The 19570-nt window shown below is 38.5% G+C and overlaps 1 protein-coding gene across 1 annotated transcript in view; it reads left to right on the forward strand.

The window, feature by feature from the left end:
* The first annotated feature begins 1916 nt into the window (after positions 1-1916).
* Positions 1917-19570, forward strand: part of LOC130069411 (collagen alpha-1(XXIV) chain-like) — a 145806-nt gene continuing 128152 nt past the window's right edge. Inside the window, exons 1-3 of the mRNA XM_056233278.1 lie at positions 1917-2217; positions 8203-8273; positions 17082-18361. Of these exons, the coding sequence (XP_056089253.1) occupies positions 2162-2217; positions 8203-8273; positions 17082-18361 (1407 nt within the window). The 5' untranslated portion in view covers positions 1917-2161. The remainder of the gene's footprint in view (positions 2218-8202; positions 8274-17081; positions 18362-19570) is intronic.

The following is a 19570-nucleotide window of genomic DNA, read 5'->3' on the forward strand; positions in this document are numbered from 1 at the left end:
GTTACATGTGTTGTACTGTATGAATTGTGGGTGGATTAATAAACATTGAGAAATAAAGTTAAACAGAAATAAACATGACTCTAAATAATGAACAGGAAAAAGTATGAACTAACTTGTGCAATACAGTAAAAATGCTTACACTACCCTAAATTCATCTTTTCACCCAAACGTTGTGTCCCAATCTCCCTTTTGGCTCAGTTTACATTAAAAGTGTATGTAACACATCCTTTCACTAAAATATAAACTTTGTTCCTGTTCAAATGGATAGGTAACATCTTCAGGATTATAGAAATGTATCATGTGTTGAGGCGGAAACTCAAAAACTGTCCCAATCACCCTTAATTCTCACTCTTAAAACATTTTATTTTTACTTGATTATTCATTTTATTTGTTAATTTTGGATTTAAAGTGTGTAGTTTTCTCTGTTGTTATGTTTGCCTGTAAAGCACTTTGAGAAAGCAACTTTTAAAGGCGCTATATAAAATAAATGTATTATTATTATTATTATTATTATTATTATTAATTCACCCTAGATGACGGACAGATCTTATTTTGATGGCCACATCACACATTCATAACTGTACATGTTCAGGGAAAAACCCATGTTTCATTGCATTTCAAAATGAGTATAGCAGACCCGACATAAAATGCATATAAATATCAATATCTACAAATAATAGCTAGTAAGTTGATATTTAAATGCTTAGTTTTATGATCAAACCTCTGTAGTTTTGAAACACAATGCAATGCAATATAATTGAGAGATGAACAAATAATCATAATACATATTCAGGGAAAACCCCATGTTTCATTGCATTTCAAAATGAAGTGAAGCATTATGAGTCAACATTGCCCTCGAAGAAACAAAAAGTTGATATTGATGTTAATTGTACCTTTGGTCACAGTTGCCCTGAAACGGTGGTTCATTTATTTTGGCATTGCCCATTTGTAAGACCATTTTGGTCTGTGATTTTATCACAAGAAACATTGATGACCAATTTATGTTGTTTTGGAAACATATTGGGAGAATCAAGGATTGTCAGATTTATATAATTAATTTTATTCTTTTAATGGCAAAATGTAATTCTCCTGTAAAAAAATATATTTGACTTCATTCAGGAAAAAAATTGAGCTTTATATGATTCAAAATTTGTAATTGCTTTATTATCTTCATATAAATGAGCAATAGCCCCCTAGTGTGAAAGTCTTTGTTATATCTATATTGTATGTCAATATATAGGCTACTCAAGTGTTTGTATACAAACTTTGTTGATAATAAAAATTAAAAAAATAAACACAAAGTTATTAGAATTTCAAGCATGTCTATCCCTATTATACGGTTTATACATGTCAAGTCATCTTTATTTATATAGCGCTTTTAACAATGGAGATACATCCCCATAGCATTTGAAATGTATTGTATAATGTTTGTTTTGATATTTCTTCAATAAAAAAAAGACGGACAGATCTTATTTTAATGGCTACATTTTACATTCCTAAATGTACATTTTCAGGGAAAACCCCTTGTTTTATTGCTTTTAAAAATGAAGTGAACGAATTATGAGTCAATATTGCCCTCTAAGAAACAAAAATCTTGTAGACTCTTTAAAGTATTCCTATTATACTGTTTACCGTACTGTACCTCCCCCTAGCATTCGAAATATTGTATTGTTTGTTTTTATATTTCTTCAATAATTATTTTTTTTAATTTTTAATGTTTAAAATAAATGACCGGACAGATAGAATGGATGATGTCACGCAGTAATGAGTGAAATACAACACCGAGCTGGAGATGCGCCGAACCGAGCGAGTCCAGACACATAGAGCCCGGAGCGTCTCTCTCTCTCTCTCTCTCTCTCTCTCTCTCTCTCTCTCTCTCTCTCTCTCTCTCTCTCTCTCTCTCTCTCTCTCTCTCTCTCTCTCTCTCTCTCGGTCTCTCTCTCGGTCAGGTTTAATACGGATCTCCTGATCTGCTCCCTCAGTCACCCCCTGTCCTCCTCCAGCAGCGCGCTCTGACCGCAGAACTGAAGCTCTCCACGCGCGGACGCGGACACGGACTGTGATGTGATCAGGCTGGATCTGGTCTCATGAGCCGGTGGTGTCTTCTGCTGTGCGATTCTGTTTTCGCTTTGAAAACTGCTGCTTGGACAAATGCATACAAATGCATTTAGGAGCTCAACGGACAAGGAGTGGACAAGTTTCTCCCACAACTACAACGTGAGTAACTAACTAACTAACTTTAGTAACTCTCAATCTCGCGAGCGCATCACAACATTTTAATGTAAAATCAGGAGAGGACACGAACACAGATGCGTTTATTGGAATCGTGCACATTAGACAGACTTTCCTAGATAAATGTGTTCTTCTGAGGTTTTGAGTTTTGAACTCCAACTTTTCTGACACCAGATTGAGTTATGGCATAGGCTTAATAATGATCACAGATCAGTCTGCTGCTGAATTTTCCATATGTTGATCCGGGGTTAAATTCCTCCTGCCTTTGTAGCAAATTTGCACCAGACGAGGAGGCTTTGTGATTTACTGGTTTATTCGCTTGCATTTTTCATCTGTAACTGGCTGTCTGCTGCTCCCTAAAGTGTAGATTTGGCTGAAGTGACAGTGAAGTACGAGTGGGTTTTACTGTGCGCTGTTAGTTCAGCTCTCCAAGCCGACACACAAGAGCAGCAACATTCCTCATGGAGATGAGCATTGACCTCTAACATCTGGACTAGACTCAATGAAATCCCAACAAATCCACACATGCACCTGACTGCGATCTTGCTTATCATATTACATCAAGTATCCAGTTAAATGTTGTTTAGTGGCTTTTGTTGCACTGTGAAAATGTGTTTCCCCGCAAAAATGATTGTTCTGTTATCCTTCACTATTCAAACCGACAGGACTTTGTTTCTTCTGTGGAAAAAGATGTCTCAGTGTTTTAGATTTCCTCAGAAGAGAGAAAGGCACACAGGTTTGGAATGAAGTTCATGTTTGGAAGAGCTTTGCCTTTCTAAAGGTGTTTCTACATCAAATCTGGAAATATCTGGAGAAATAAGTAATGGAAATATTTAAAGGGCATGCCTTTCTAAAACATTTCATCAACATAATTCTGTTGAGGGTCTTATTGGAGACGTTTGCATGCTATATCCAGTGTAATTGTTTATGTCTATTCATGTCTTATCATTAATAGCTGAAAAAAAATACTTTCATGAGCTTGAACCCAATGCAATCTGTTTGATTCGGTCGTAATAAATATCATTTTTGACATTACCGTAGTCACTTATTAATACATAGTTTGCATTTGTTAAATGACCATCCAATCTGGAACCAATTCATTGGGCAAAAAGTGTGCAAACTGTGACTTATGATGACTTTAATGAGCTTGAACAGTTCGCTCATAATAAATACTATTTTTTAGCATTACCGCAGTTCATGCATAGTTTGCATTTGTTAAGTGTGCGTTGATGCACATTTAATGTATTCATTCAATGCTGTTGCATATCCTCCAATCTAGAACCAATTCATTGTACAAAAAGTGTGCAGACTGTGACTTGACGACTAAAAATGACTTTAATGAGCTTGAATAATTCGGTCATATAAATACTTTCTTTGTCATTACCGCAGTTGGTTATTCATGCATAGTTTGCATTAGCTGGATGAGCGTTGATGCACATGTTTAATGCACTCATTCATCCTCCAACCTGGATCCAATTAATTGGTCAAAAAGTCTGCAAACCTTGTCTTGACAGCTAAAAATGACTTTCATGAGCTTGAACCCAATGCAGTCTGTTTGATTTGGTCATAATAAATACCATTTTTGACATTACCGCATTCACTTATTAATGAATAGTTTGCATTTGTTAAATAAGCGTCCAATCTGTAACCATTCATTGGACAAAAAGTGTGCAAACTGTGACTTGACGACTAAAATGACTGTAATGAGCTTGAACAATTCGGTCACAATTAATACTATTTTTGTTATTACCGCAGTTATTATTCATGCATATAGTGTGAATTTGTTAAATGAGTGTTGATGCATGTGAATATATTCATTCATCCTCCAACCAGGAACCAAATCATTGTACAAAAAGTATGTAAACCCTGATTTGACAGCTAAAAATGACTTTTATAAGCTTAAAAACCAATGTTTGTAATTACCGCAGTTCATGCATAGTTTGTATTTGTTAAATGTGGATTGATGCACCTTTAATGCATTCATTAATTATATTGGAAACCAATTCATTGGTCAAAAAGTGTGCAAACCCTGATCTGACAACTAAAAATGACTTTCATGAGCTTGAACCCAATGTAATTGGTTTGATTTGGTCTTAAAAATATCATTTTTGTCATTACCGTTACTTATTCATGCATAGTTTGCATCTGGTAGATGAGTGTTGGAGCACGTTTAATGCATTCATTCAGTGATCCTCCAACCGGGAACCAGATCAACACTAGATTCAAAGTAAGAGTCAGTATTCAGACGTGTTCAGGAGTTCATATGCGCTGTGCTAGCATTCACCATATCGTTATATACAGTATACGTACAGTAGAAGAGAAGAGTCATTACTGTGAAAATAAACCCTAGCAGGGTGATTTAGGACCCCGATATGAAGGGTTGTGTATCATCCTGATGGGATTTATTTGGTAATAATGACCATGGAAATGACTTTATTTGTTGTGTTGCTCGAATTAGGCTCTGAGTTTATTAGGTTCAGTTCTGAGTTTATTACTTCAATTCCACTTGTTCTTGATCCAAGCTTGTGTAAACAGAGAGTTTGACCGTGTTGTTTTGTGTGCCTGTCGTTCTTCGTCGGCATAGACCAGCATGACCAGCGCTTTAGTAATAGAGTCAGTCTCTGGCTGCAGGTGTGAGAAGCCAACGCCAACAGGATCGAGTATTGGCAGTGGATCAGTGAGCGAGCGATGTCGACTACGCCAGCATCTGCTCTGTATGCTGAACACACGGCCTTCGCTCTGGCACCGGCTGATACGAGCCGCAATTATGCAAGCGGTGGGAATCTGCATTAGCCACACCCTCACAAGCCCATTGGCTGAGACATTTCTGAGTGACTTCCTGATTTGTAAAGTTGTAAAGCCGATGCGAAAGCCAAAGCAGAAGATAGAGGTATAGAAGTACAACTTTACAATGTTTTTTTTGGATAGATCATAATGTTCTGGATTGTTAAGACAATTTGAGATGTTCTTGTAAATCATACAGTTGCTGTTTTAACCACATTGACAGTCGCCTCAAACTCTTGTTTAGATTCAGCCTCCTCTGTTTCTTTCTTCCGCTGTGTTGTGTTTTCTTTTCTTCGACTGTGGAATGTCACACCATCCTCTCGAGCGGCACCCTGCGTTTGCTGTACTCTCGCAGAGAACTGTGGGAAAACAAATGCGTTTGACCAAGTAATCAGGCTGACCAATCCAACCAGCCGTTACAACGAGGGCCCAATGAAATCCGTTTTATTTTTCCCAGAATTCTGTTTTCCATTTCAATCTTTCTGAATTTTATTTTTAATGGTTTTATTAAATTTTAAAAATCAAAAAGGATGTCTAATCAATTGATTTCATTAAAATGTCTGTCAAAATATTTTAATTGTTACATTTTATTTTTCCCAAATTAATAATTAAAAAAATGTCGATTCGATTAATAAACAAAACTATTTAACAATTAGTTAAATTTTAGGGCCTGTGAAATGTTTTAATTTGTCTGGATTCTGTTTTATGATTTAGGGAATTCTTTAAAGTTAATTCTTTCCAAAGTACCTTACAAATGAGGAACATTACAAGCAATTCATCATAGAAAGTGACCAAAGTAGCCGCGAGGTTCAAATGTAGAAAAGAGTTAGTCAAATATGATTTCCAGATAGACCTCCCTCAGGCCCACTGGTGTAAGGGTTACGAGCAAAAGTATCTCAACACAGTGATAGGATGAACGATGGATTCTCTGACTCCACATTCTTCTCTGGAAGGATTATATAACCCACCGTCAGTCCTGTACGAAGATGATGTTTCTTAGTAGACGAATCTTCAGTTCCTCAAACTTGTGGCCACATTAGCATGTTAAGGCGGCTTTGAAAATACTTTTGACAGTTACAGTCAGATAAAAAAATAAAAAAATAAAAAAGGTTCCTGCCTTTTTGTTTTTTAAATCCATAATAGTATTTTCTTATACCTGTCAACAGTATTTTCTTATAACTGTCAACAGTATTTGCTCTGTTCTCGCCTTTTTGTTTTTTAAATTTATAACTGTCAACAGTATTTTCACTCTTCCCGCCTTTTTGTTTTTTAAATTTGTAACTGTCAACAGTATTTTCACTATTCCCGCCTTTTGTTTTTTAAATTTGTAACTGTCAACAGTATTTTCACTGTTCCTGCCTTTTTGTTTTTTAAATTTATAACTGTCAACAACAGTATTTTTACTGTTCCCACCTTTTTGGTTTTTAAATTTGTAACTGTCAACAGTGTTTTCACTGTTCCAGCGCTTTTTTGTTTTTTAAATTTAGAACTGTCAACATTATTTTTACTGTTCCCGCCTTTTTGATTTTTAAATTTGTAACTGTCAACCGTATTTTCACTATTCCCGCCTTTTGTTTTTTTAAAGTCTGTAACTGTCAACAGTATTTTCACTATTCCCGCCTTTTGTTTTTAAAATCTGTAACTGTCAACAGTATTTTCACTGTTCCCGCCTTTTTGTTTTTTAAATCTGTAACTGTCAACAGTATTTTCACTGGTCTTACCTTTTTGTTTTGTTTTCATCTGTAACTGTCAACAGTATTTTCACTTTTCCCGCCTTTTTGTTTTTTAAATCTGTAACTGTCAACAATATTTTTACTGGTCTTACCTTTTTTGTTTTATTTTCATCTGTAACTGTCAACAGTATTTTCACTGTTCCCGCCTTTTTGTTTTTTAAATCTGTAACTGTCAAAAGTATTCAAAGTCTTCTCATTATTATTAAAGTCTAACACTTTTATGCTAAAATGGTTCTTCAGGACGATATGGTTCTAAATAGAACTGTCACTAAGTGTAAATAACTTTTAAATAACTGTAGTCTAAGCAGTTTATGCCAGCGGTCACTGTTCTGTTGCCCTTATTGAATTAGAATTTATTTACAAAGAGATGATTGTTGGGAAGATCTAGAATATTCGTTTTCATTTCTTCACATTCTCCTTCCAGAAATTAGAATCTTAATCTTATAATGTTAGTGTTTGTTGGATATACAGTACATACATTTAAGATTCATACAATCTTACAAATACAGATTCCAGAAGTTTTTTTTTTACCGTGATGTCATAGAAGAACCAAATGGTTCCTCGCACCTTCCAGTGATCAGTTCCTAAAAGAGCAATTTTAGTGTGGAGAACATTTTAATAATCTAAAGAACCTTTTTCCAGTATGAAGAACCTTTACAAGATTCCATGGTTGTTAAAGGTTCTTAATGGAACCATTGATGCCAGTAAAGTACCTCTATTTTTGAGTGTAAAGTGCCTCTAAAAAGCCACATGCAATGGGAACGTTGTTGCATTTATTTTAAATAACAAACTGTAAAACCAAGGGACATTTATTTTAAAGAAATGTTTTGTTGTAAAACATGTTAATAGTTAATTTGATGTGCTACACCTGTGGTTTCTCTATCGACAAACATGTTTTAGCCATCTAACTGATCATGCCCTCTCGAGTCTTTAGCGCCATCTTGGGTTGAGCCGTTAAACTGTCCGATTCCAGTTGAGCATTCAGTGTTCTGTTATGAATCAAAATGCTGGGTATCAAATTGTTTGTGACTCAAAAATCTTCTTTTTTTCAGTTATACATACAAATACTGTAAAAGAAAGTGAAGGGCCATTGGAGGCGAATCCATTTCAGCTTTTATGTGTTTAGCTCCTCTCGTTGACAGGATAATAACCGCCGACCGCTCTAAACATCAGATTCGGTTTATAAACGCACCAGATCTCTATCCGCCCTTTCCGTCACAGACATTAAACGCTTTGTTTGGGTTTCATTTCTCATGTGATTTATGGGGAATTGATTGGATGAGTGGACGTTTGTGGTTTGCTATTGGCTGATCTCATGTGAGTGACAGGTTAAAGCCCCGCCCTCGTCATCAGAGAAGAGAAGAGATGCTGCAAGAGGAACTGATTCTGATTCAAGATTACCAGCAACGGAAAAATAAATAAAAATAAAGTCTTTGTTGTTGTTTTTCCACAGGAGATTCCTCGTCTTCCTCCTGTCAACATGTGCGGCAGTGCTGACTGCAGAAGAGAGCTCAAGAGCTCAAGGTATACGCTCACCTCTTCACCTTCACCTTTGACCTTTGACCTCTTAACCTCAGAGATCTGCCTTTAAAGCTGCAGTGTGTTATTTGGATGCGTCCCAGTTTAATATTCAGAGTTAATCGTTTGTAATCTTTGTTGCGCTTTCAAAAAGTTTGTTGCACACTTTCCCTTTATTTTGTGAAATCATGATGTTAATGTTTACAACATCTTAATATCTTCATGCCTTAGTCGCATTTAGCTGATTGAAAATATACAGTAATACACTTATGAAGTGGATCAAAAAAGTTCATGAAAGTTGTCCTAAGACATTAACGGTCAAAATTCATGTATAACTTTGATGAAAGGTTTTGATCCACTTCAAATGTTGACTACTGTAGTTGTATTTTATGATAATATAAATAATAAATCAGTTGAGATTTGCTATATATTATATATTACTTTGTGAGTATACTGTATGATTGCAGATCAAGTTTGATGTATTATATATGCAACTTTATATAGAGAGCTTTGCTCTAATACAGTTTACATTTTTGTGATGTATAAATAATCACACAGCCAAGATTTACTATATTTTTTATTACTCTTTATGTAAAGCGATACTTATACTTCCGTTACTGTTTTGGCTTTTAATGAAAAATCAACTTTCATGCCCAAAGCAACAGTCTTTCAGAATTATATCCAGTTTTAAATCGATGTTTATTTAGAGTTCTTCTGCAAACAGAGTCTTTTGACTGTTTGTTTTCCTGCCGATTGTATTTCTGTTTCTACGGAAACACGAATCTGCCAGTGCGCATATTTTACTATTAATATGAAACTGAGACTGTGTTAAATGTCTATGTAGATCGGAAATAAACACACAGAGAAAGAGTGATGGAGGAGGAAAGCAGCCGTGAGCAACGAGCAGACTCATAAAACATTTGACAGGCATTAAATAGCCATTTGTGTGTATATTAATGTTATTATTTGAGCTATAAAATATGATTGGCTCTCATGTAGGCCAATGCATTGCAATCAGTGTAAATTACTGAAGACTTATAAATAAATGAAATAGTGCATGTTCCTATTGTGAATGAAGTTTACATTTACATTCATGCATTTAGACTTACAAGAGAGGAACATACGGAGCCCCTAAAGGGTCATGGTGATGGAAAACATATGAGGTGGAAGAAAAAACATTTCTCTGCGTTTTTCAGAGAAACTTTGCATTCGCTCAGAAAACTTTTGCAAAAACTCTTGCATTCGCCGATAAACTTTGCGTTCGCTTGAAAAAAACTCTTGCGTTTGCCGATAAACTTTGCGTTCGCTTGCAAAAACTCTTGCGTTCACCGATAAACTTTGCGTTTGCGTGCAAAAACTCTTGCGTTTGCCAATAAACTTTGCGTTTGCTTGCAAAAACTCTTGCGTTCACCGATAAACTTTGCGTTTGCTTGCAAAAACTCTTGCATTTGCCGATAAACTTTGCGTTTGCTTGCAAAAACTCTTGCGTTCACCGATAAACTTTGCGTTTGCTTGCAAAAACTCTTGCGTTTGCCGATAAACTTTGCATTCGCTTGCAAAAACTCTTGCGTTCACCGATAAACTTTGTGTTCGCTTGCAAAAACTCTTGCATTCGCCGATAAACTTTGCGTTCGCTTGCAAAACTCTTGCATTCGCCGGTAAACTTTGCGTCTGCTTGCAAAAACTCTTGCATTCGCCGATAAACTTTGCTTTTGCTTGCAAAAACTCCTGCGTTTGCCGATAAACTTTGCGTTCGCTTGCAAAAACTCTTGCGTTCGCCGATAGACTTTGCGTTCGCTTGCAAAAACTCTTGCGTTCGTTTTGAAAAACGTTTGCATTTGCTCTGAAAAATATTTGCGTTTGTCGAGAAACTTTGCGTTCGCTTGCAAAAACTCTTGCGTTCACCGATAAACTTTGCGTTCGCTTGCAAAAACTCTTGCGTTCGCCGATAAACTTTGCGTTCGCTTGCAAAAACTCTTGCGTTCGCCGATAAACTTTGCGTTTGCTTGCAAAAACTCTTGCGTTCGTTTTGAAAAACGTTTGCATTTGCTCTGAAAAATGTTTGCGTTTGTCGAGAAACTTTGCGTTCGCTTGCAAAAACTCTTGCGTTCACCGATAAACTTTGCGTTCGCTTGCAAAAACTCTTGCGTTCGCCGATAAACTTTGCGTTCGCTTGCAAAAACTCTTGCGTTCGCCGATAAACTTTGCGTTTGCTTGCAAAAACTCTTGCGTTCGCCGTTAAACTTTGCGTTCGCTTGCAAAAACTCTTGCGTTCGCCGATAAACTTTGCGTTCGCTTGCAAAAACTCTTGCGTTCGCCGATAAACTTTGCGTTCGCTTGCAAAAACTCTTGCGTTCGTTTTGAAAAACGTTTGCATTTGCTCTGAAAAATGTTTGCGTTTGTCGAGAAACTTTGCGTTCGCTTGCAAAAACTCTTGCGTTCACCGATAAACTTTGCGTTCGCTTTTTTGCGTTCGCCGATAAACTTTGCGTTCGCTTGCAAAAACTCTTACGTTCGCCGATAAACTGTGCGTTTGCTTGCAAAAACTCTTGCGTTTTCCAATAAACTTTGCGTTCGCTTGCAAAAACTCTTGCGTTCACCGATAAACTTTGCGTTCGCTTGCAAAAACTCTTGCGTTTTCCAATAAACTTTGCGTTCGCTTGCAAAAACTCTTGCGTTCACCGATAAACTTTGCGTTTTCTTGCAAAAACTCTTGCGTTTGCCGATAAACTTTGCATTTGCTTGCAAAAACTCTTGCGTTTGCCGATAAACTTTGCGTTCGCTTGCAAAAACTCTTGCGTTTGCCGATAAACTTTGCGTTCGCTTGCAAAAACTCTTGCGTTCACCGATAAACTTTGCGTTTGCTTGCAAAAACTCTTGCGTTTGCCGATAAACTTTGCGTTCGCTCAGAAAACTCTTGCGCTCGCCGATAAACTTTGCGTTTGCTTGCAAAAACTCTTGCGTTTGCCGATAAACTTTGCATTCGCTTGCAAAAAATCTTCCGTTCGTCGATAAACTTTGCGTTCGCTCAGAAAACTCTTGCGCTCACCGATAAACTTTGCATTCGTTCAGAAAACTCTTGCGTTCGCGATAAACTTTGTGTTCGCTTGCAAAAACTTTTGCGTTCGCCGATAAACTTTGCGTTCGCTTGCAAAAACTCTTGCGTTCGGCGATAAACTTTGCGTTCTCTTGCAAAAACTCTTGCGTTCGCCGTTAAACTTTGCGTTCGCTTGCAAAAACTCTTGCGTTCGCCGATAAACTTTGCGTTCGCTTGCAAAAACTCTTGCGTTCGCCAATAAACTTTGCGTTCGCTTGCAAAAACTCTTGCGTTCGTTTTGAAAAACGTTTGCATTTGCTCTGAAATTTTTTTGCGTTTGCCGAGAAACTTTGCGTCTGCTTGCAAAAACTCTTGCGTTCGCCGATAAACTTTGCGTTCGCTTGCAAAAACTCTTGCGTTCGCCGATAAACTTTGCGTTCGCTTGCAAAAACTCTTGCGTTTGCCGATAAACTTTGCGTTCGCTTGCAAAAACTCTTGCATTTGCCGATAAACTTTGCGTTCGCTTGCAAAAACTCTTACGTTTGCCGATAAACTTTGCGTTCGCTCAGAAAACTCTTGCGCTCGCCGATAAACTTTGCATTCGCTCAGAAAACTCTTGCGTTTGCCGATAAACTTTGCGTTCTCTTGCAAAAACTCTTGCGTTTGCCGATAAACTTTGCCTTTGCTTGCAAAAACTCTTGCGTTCACCGAAAAACTTTGCATTCGCTCAGAAAACTCTTGCGTTCGACGATAAACGTTGCATTTGCTCTGAAAAACATTTGCATTTGCAGAAAAACTTTGCATTGTGTTCACTCGGAAAAACTTTTGTTGTTCGCCGAGAAACTTTGTACTTGGAAAAACTTTTGCATTTGTCAAGAAACTTTGAATTCGCTCGCAAAAACCTTTGCGTTTGCCAAGAAACTTTGCGTTCGCTTGCAAAAAAACGTTTGCATTCCCAGAAAAACTTTGTGTCCCCCTGAGGAAAATTCCTCCCATACATTTTTTTCCATCACCGTGTCCCTTTAGGGGCTCTGTAGAAACACAGGCAAAGGTTTAGGTGTGTGTTTGTGTGTGAGATTTTACTGTAGAGTGAAGGGAGGAAGTTCAAAAGGAAGAAAATATATATTAAATACCGTTGTAAAAATAGTGATATAAATATAATAATGCAATTATACTGTTTTAACATTTATCAGTAACTATAATTCATTAGTTTAGAAGTGTGTGTGTGAAATTTTTTTGTAGAGCGAAGAGAGGAACTTCAGGAGGAAATTCGGAAGCAGGAAAAGGAAAGGCGAACGTTTAAATGGAAAGCATTGGTGTAAGTAGATCTGTTGGCGGTGAACGCGCGACTCTTTCTTCATTGAATTGGTCGGCGTGTCTGTTCTTGCGCTCTGAGCGACTCTCTGTCTCTCAGTTTTCTCTCGCTCTAGTCTTGTCATTTCTGGTCATTTCCAGATATCCATAGGGCTCGTCTCTCCCGCTGCTGACTGTACAGATGAGATACAGTACGACTGCAGGAGGATGAAGATATAAACGTCTGGTTTAGATGGACTAGCAGGTCAACCAGGTTAGGCGGCTGAGAGCTGGTTTTCTCCTGCAAGAAACCCGATCTGAGCTAGCGGGAGTATTTTTTGGCATTTGCCTTTATTTGTGTGAGATGGAGAAGATAAAATAAGAGAGATATTGAGGGGAACACAGGGAGCAGTGATTCTGACTGGCTGATGAATAGCAAATGTAATATATTTAGATGGCCATCTAAATATACGGTAATTGTGAATATCTCGATTTATTTCAGATTTTTTTATTAGGTCATCAAGTTTCCAAGAGTAGAGCATGTCATTGTACTAATTTCACAATTCATTCTTGACTTTCATGACGTTACTCGTCAGCTTGTTCAGACAGAGATGTTTTATTGGCGTAAATATAAAATATGACATTTTAACTGGCAAGTTGAATTCATGAATCACTTCAAACGGTCTGATTCAGTGATTCATTGCAATTCAAAACTATTCAGAGATTCTTGGCACCTTTTGTACATTTAGATCGTATATAGTTGTAAATATAATTATATAAATATAATGTACATATACTGTTTTAATACTTATTTGTAACAGTAAGTCAATATCTTTACATTGTACGTGTTCAAAAAGTTCAAAGGAACAACATTTATTTAAGATATAAAGCTTTTTTAACATTATAAATGTATTTATTGTCACCTTTGATCAATTTAATGATAGTATTGTCTTACAACACACACACACACACACACACACACACACACAAGATCAAACGCTTGCTGAGACACAAAACACAGTCTGGCTGCTGTTCAAGCTGACATTAGGAAGAAAAGACTACACATGCTGCTAGAAATAACTAAAACACCTTCGAACAATAGAGGACAGCCAGCAGTAAAGATGTTACACAAGCACACATGAATTATGATTGCACAACATCCTGAAGCCTTGAAGTATATTATTAGAAACCTTACCTACTTTACTATCATTACACTGCATGCTTAGAGAAGATTGAAGAGTGGAATTGAGTACTGTCTACTAGCAATGCTCAGATTTGATTCCCAGGATATGCATGAACTGATAAAATTGGTTGATGAATTTTCTAAGGCGTGCAATTATTCACTAAACGCAATGCTAAAGTAGTTCCAGGTCGGTTTTGACCGCATTGCCATTCCAGATCACTTCGCCATATGATTTCTGACCAGGCAAATAAATGTTGCAAACAATAGGATAAAAATGTTTTCCCCACTAAATGACCTTTTATTAACAGGCTTCCTGTTCAGACACACACTCGCAAATAAATAGTTTGCAGATGAAAAGCTACATGACATTTTTCCGTATCGAGGTGTTAACATCGCTGTTTTTGAAGCAGTTAAACTTGCAGCCTTGTGTTAAATTTTTTTTTAAATAATTAAACAGCCCGACGTCAATCATTCATGTAGGCGATAAGATAAAAGCAATAGATAAAAGTGTCGGCCAAATGCTTACTAAATATTTTTGTTAAAAGGTGCTATGTTCAATATTTACTTTAAACATGTGAATTTGCTGTATGCATGTAATGCTTGGATGTGCTATTAGAGTTGCCTAAATATGCAGAATTGTTACGAACCCCACTATTAAAGGTCAGCAACATAAAGACACACGGTGCAAAATATAACAGTTTTAGCTGTTTATTCCAGTAACTACATGACTCACGTATCAGCATGCAACAGATAATGTTAACAGGCATAAACATAGAACAATGAAACATTGAAACAAACACAAATTAAACAGCTTATCAGCAGCTGGCGGAAATATCATGACGCACACAGGTCTCTCGACACTCCGCTCAAGCCCTTCTCCTTCAGTGCACGCCAAGCTCTTGACAGAGCTGAAACAGGGATCGATCACGCCGCTAGAAACAAATCGTAGCAGGTCAACGTCCGCGCCCTTCTCTCCACGCTCTCTCGCTATATATCCAGCCCAGAACATCACTGAACAGGTGAAAAGAGAGAGAGAACCAGATCAACCAAAGAAATACAAGCACACACAAATAGCAAAAGTGAATCCGAGTGCATGCTGCTGAGGTGTTGCTAGGGCGTTGATGTGTGGTTGCTAGGTTGTTCTGTTCGGTTGTCCAGGCAGTCTTTTAGTGGTTCAAGTTGAAAAAGTCTACCCTTTTATTTTTAAGATTTTGTAGGCTTTTTGCATAGTTGCGCTTGAAGTCATTTGTTTTTGAAGACATAATTTTTGGCCAGGCTGTCATAGAAAGAAATTATAAACCAATGCAAAAACAAGAGAAAACCAACAAAATACTAATAACTGATTATGTTGTAGTCAGTGTATCATTTTGTGATGGTTTAATCGAACTTGTAGGGTCATTAAAAACAAATATTACCTATGGACATCGTATTTGGCCACTACTGTAGAAATATCTTTATTTATCCGGACTCGGAGCTTGAAATAAATTGTTTGGCACTGAAGATGGCCAATCACCGCAGGGAGGATTTCTCTGCCTCTCTTCATGGTTGTTTTGTGATGGCGTCATTCTAAAAATAAGTTATTGGCTGTTCGACGATCTATTTGAACCACCAAAAAGGTGAAAGTTCACAGGGTCGCCCATGTGCAACCAGTCAGAAACATGGCTGGCTGAGCTTTGAAGTCTAATTCTCTTTTTTTATGGTTGTTCAAGATCCCGTCTGTTTTTAAACCCACGGTGAATCAGTTTTCAAGGCACAGTAACGGCCTGCGCTGAACTTGTAACACAAAGAATAGAAAGCACGAGAGGGAACAGCCGTAACTTTGTGCCTCTGCTGTTGTTGCCTTTTGCTTGTCATCTGTTTAAGCCTGGGCTGAATAAATTTGTTCAAACTAAAACAGAAAGTCTGGATTAGTAATGAAAGTGCCTGTTGCCAGAGCAGTTCCTCTGAGATCTCTCCACAGACATTCTCAAACCATGTAAAAGCTTGTCTGTGTTTGCTGACAGGAGGACAGACGATCCTGCTCACTTGATCTCAAAAACAGACTTGCTGTAGTTCCTCAAGGATGTGCTCTGCTGCCTTTAGGCTATACTTTATGATGTATTTTAAGGTGAAGTGTGTAATTTTTCCAATGTTAAAAAGCTTCTATACTACCTTAAAATGCAGACAGCAAGTGAGCCATTTGTAGGTTGATTCTCCTCAGTAAAACTGAGACTCTGTGGTGCTATTAAACATTGTCCGGTTTGCATGGGTGTCCCAACCAGCCTGACACAGCAACATTGACTGTACAAATGAGTGTTGGTGCAGGACTATCTGTTGATCTTGCTTTTGTTTTGCAATTCTGTTTGGTGACTCTAGTGGTGCAGAAAAGGTGAAATTCACGTTTAAGTCCAAATTGAGTTTAGACAAGTTGACTTCCACCCATACCTTTTTACAGTTGGGTGCAAATGGGAAAGTCTGGGTTAGGAAGAGGCTTTTAGCTGTTTCTGCACATTAAACTGGGATACAAGAAAGTTTTCTAACATCATGTATCACACATGATGTTAGAAAACTTTCTTGTATCCCAGTTAACCCTTTAAATTGAGTCTAAACCAGGAATCTGGAGGAATCAGGAGGAATCTGAAGTCCTGCAGACTTTAGTTCCAAACTTAACCTTGTTCCTTGTGTTAGGTTAAGGTTGTAACTAAAGTCTGCAGGACACTGGCCTTCCAGGACTGGAACTCAAGAGCCTGTGTCTAAACTAAACAGAAATGACAAGGAATTAGTTCCTCAAAAAGCATCCTTTCTCCTCTCCCAGCCCACTTAGATGCGCACAGACTAGTAACATGTGACAGAAAAAGAGAGAATTGTCTTCACTGAAAGAGAAAGGGAGAAAAGAGATGTGTGGTTTGAGACCCCACCTTCCTCTCGTTCTCTCTCTTCATCTGGACCACAGATGCTGGGACTATGCAAGGGCTTATGGGTAATTTGTGATATCATGATGTCAAAACACATTCATACAATTTGTGTGGTTCGTGTTATAGAGGGCCTCAAATTCAGAAATTGTTTTATGGTGACTCTCAACCAAATTTAATCATTTAACAGATTAAATTAAATTTGTGGCCTAGAGGTTAGTGCATGGAGTTGTCGCTAATCCTTTAGATTAGAGGTTTGACCAAACTTGGGACATTCTATCATCATGTTAAAACCACCCTGAATGCCCTGGCAAAACCCACCACACAACAACCTAGTCTTTATTGCGGTGTCGACCTTGCCAAACCCTGCTTACCTTATTGCTTACAACTGCCTCTCTCTTTCTCTCAAGGTGTAGATCTTATTCATCAGCTGGGCCTTTCCGGTCACAGAGACATACACTCTTCCGGGACAGCTTACCTCACCTCCCTTGCTGCATCACTCTCAATCCTGCCCCCTGGTGTTGGGGTTATCCTCGGACGAGATGCCCTCATTGAGGCCCCATCATTGGGCTTGCTCCCCGCAGGCGTGGAGGAGGAGTTTTCCATCATAGTGAGTTTAAGCTCCTGGCGAGCGAACAATGCCTTTCTTTTTAGTATGCGTGATGGCAGGGACAGACTGCAGTTCGGCTTGCAGCTCCTGCCCGGCAAAGTAGTGGTTTACACAGGCGAGAAAGCGTCTGTCTACTTCAAGTATGATGTGCAAGATGGACAGTGGCACTCCTTCTCTGTGGGGGTTCGGCCGCGCTCCGTATCTCTCTATGCACGCTGCGGGGACGTGCAGTACAGCGAGGAAACACTGACACGCTCGCAGACGTTGGGCTCTGAAGGCCGCCTCTCCGTGGGAAGGATGGACTCCAGGGCGGTGCAGTTTGAAGGAGCATTGTGCCAGCTGGATATCTACCCCTCTGCCCAAGCTGCGGCACACTACTGCGACTATGTTAAAAAACAGTGCAGACTGTCCGACACCTTCCGATCTCTGTCAGGGAGCACAGAGTCTCACTCCCCATCAGTTTCACCTTCCCCAAAGTTCCACCGCAGCTCTTCCGAATCACACCCTCAGAGATTTATCCCAACTCTTGCTGATCACTCCACTACGGCCACCAACTCTATTCCCACAGCACTTTTTGACCAGCTTTCAACCACAAGCTCTCCGATATTTCGCTCCAGCACACCTAGACTAATAAAAACATCTCCAAGACCCATCAATAAGGTGCAATCCCTGGCCTTCACTCCGGAGACTACCACCAACAACCCAGACAAGAACCTTGACGGTGAAAATAACACAGAGAATAAGCAACTTCTTAAGAAGCCAAGAGCAACTCGGGCCACCCCGGACTTGATCACCATCATCAAGCAGAGCCGTTTGAAAGAGGCCTTCAGGAATGACGGTAGATCCCACCAATCTAACAAGGAGCTTCTGCAGACCAAGCTTAAAGTGAACAGCACCGTCCTGTACCGTGAAGAGAGCAGCTATAACCTAGTGGATCAATCCGAGGAACAGGTCCAGGAGGGGATGCACGACGCAGAATACTCGGAGGGTTATGGATATGATGACTATGGTTTTGAAGAAGATGAATATTTCTTTGACTATGATGGATTTGTTGGTCCTAAAGGAGAACCGGGTCCTCCAGTAAGTACTCTCTGATTATCTTTCTCATGTTTTTGAATGACTTCCATAATCTTTAGAGTGCAAAATCAAGTCGCTGCAAGCCAGAGCAAAGCTCGGCTTAAGAATTTATCCAAATTACAATGCATAAGAGTTCAAGCTAATTTATGGGGTTTTCTTGGGTAGTATAAAAAGGTCTTTGAGAGAGCATGCACTTGGCTGTCTTTCTGCAGGTTATATTTGATCAGGAGTCTACTGGGCAAGAGAACAAGTAAATAATTTGTCAGTGACAGGTAGTGATTTAGAAGCGAGATGATAGTTTGTTTTTGTCCTCCCGGACTTACAGGTGGTTATAATAGCATGTTTTAAGTTGCCGCCGGTTGCCCATGCTGTAATTTGACTGATGTGCTAATTTACACCTCTATTTGTAATGGGGTTTGCATCACCTAGCAACAGGGAAAGATTAATGTAATTCTGCTTTCAAAGTCATGTCAGAATAATCATGTTTACGAGATGAGTGCACACAAATGCCACCACAGTGTTGTAATCAGTAGTGGGGAAACTCTGTGTTTTCTTTCCGAGCCAGAGGCGTATCATTGATAGACATCAAGATAAGCTGTAATGGTGAATGTTGATGGTACTATTCAGTTTGTGTACTGTTGATGAACAGTGATAAAACTTTCCTATTTAGCCCATCATTTTGGTCAGCATGCAATTGATGATCGCACCACCTGACAAGGCTGTTTTGGCTCTTGTGTAACGCTTCCCATCTTTGTTAGATAGGGAAAAGGAAAAGTAATTGACATTTTCCATAGTGCCAATTTTATTCTGACCAAAATCACTTCCCAAGAGGATTTTAAGGCAACATAATAATAAGAGATTAGGAAATCTGTCAAAAATGATTAGCACGAGCTTAGCTCTTGATTTATCCGGTATGCTATACCAGTACAAAATTATTTGGTTTTGTGTGTAAATTAAGTTTAATGTATGCATTCCATTATTTGTGTGCTGCCACAGAGAATGCTAAGAAGACACTTCATTGGTTAAAGCACTATGTGTTAGCACTAGCTTAGCTCTTGCATAGCTCTGCTACAAGAAAAAGAGTTATCTTTCTCCTTATCCAATCGTTTATCACTGTTAGCAGTCTTTTATAGCATGAGGAACAAGACTTTACTTAGAGCAAAATCTAAATTAGGCGAAGTACATGAAATAAACTCTCAACAGCAGAGCTGC

Source organism: Rhinichthys klamathensis, unplaced genomic scaffold, assembly GCF_029890125.1.
Source record: "Rhinichthys klamathensis goyatoka isolate OS25496 unplaced genomic scaffold, OSU_Roscu_1.1 h1tg000366l_1, whole genome shotgun sequence".
Classification (NCBI taxonomy): domain Eukaryota; kingdom Metazoa; phylum Chordata; class Actinopteri; order Cypriniformes; family Leuciscidae; genus Rhinichthys; species Rhinichthys klamathensis.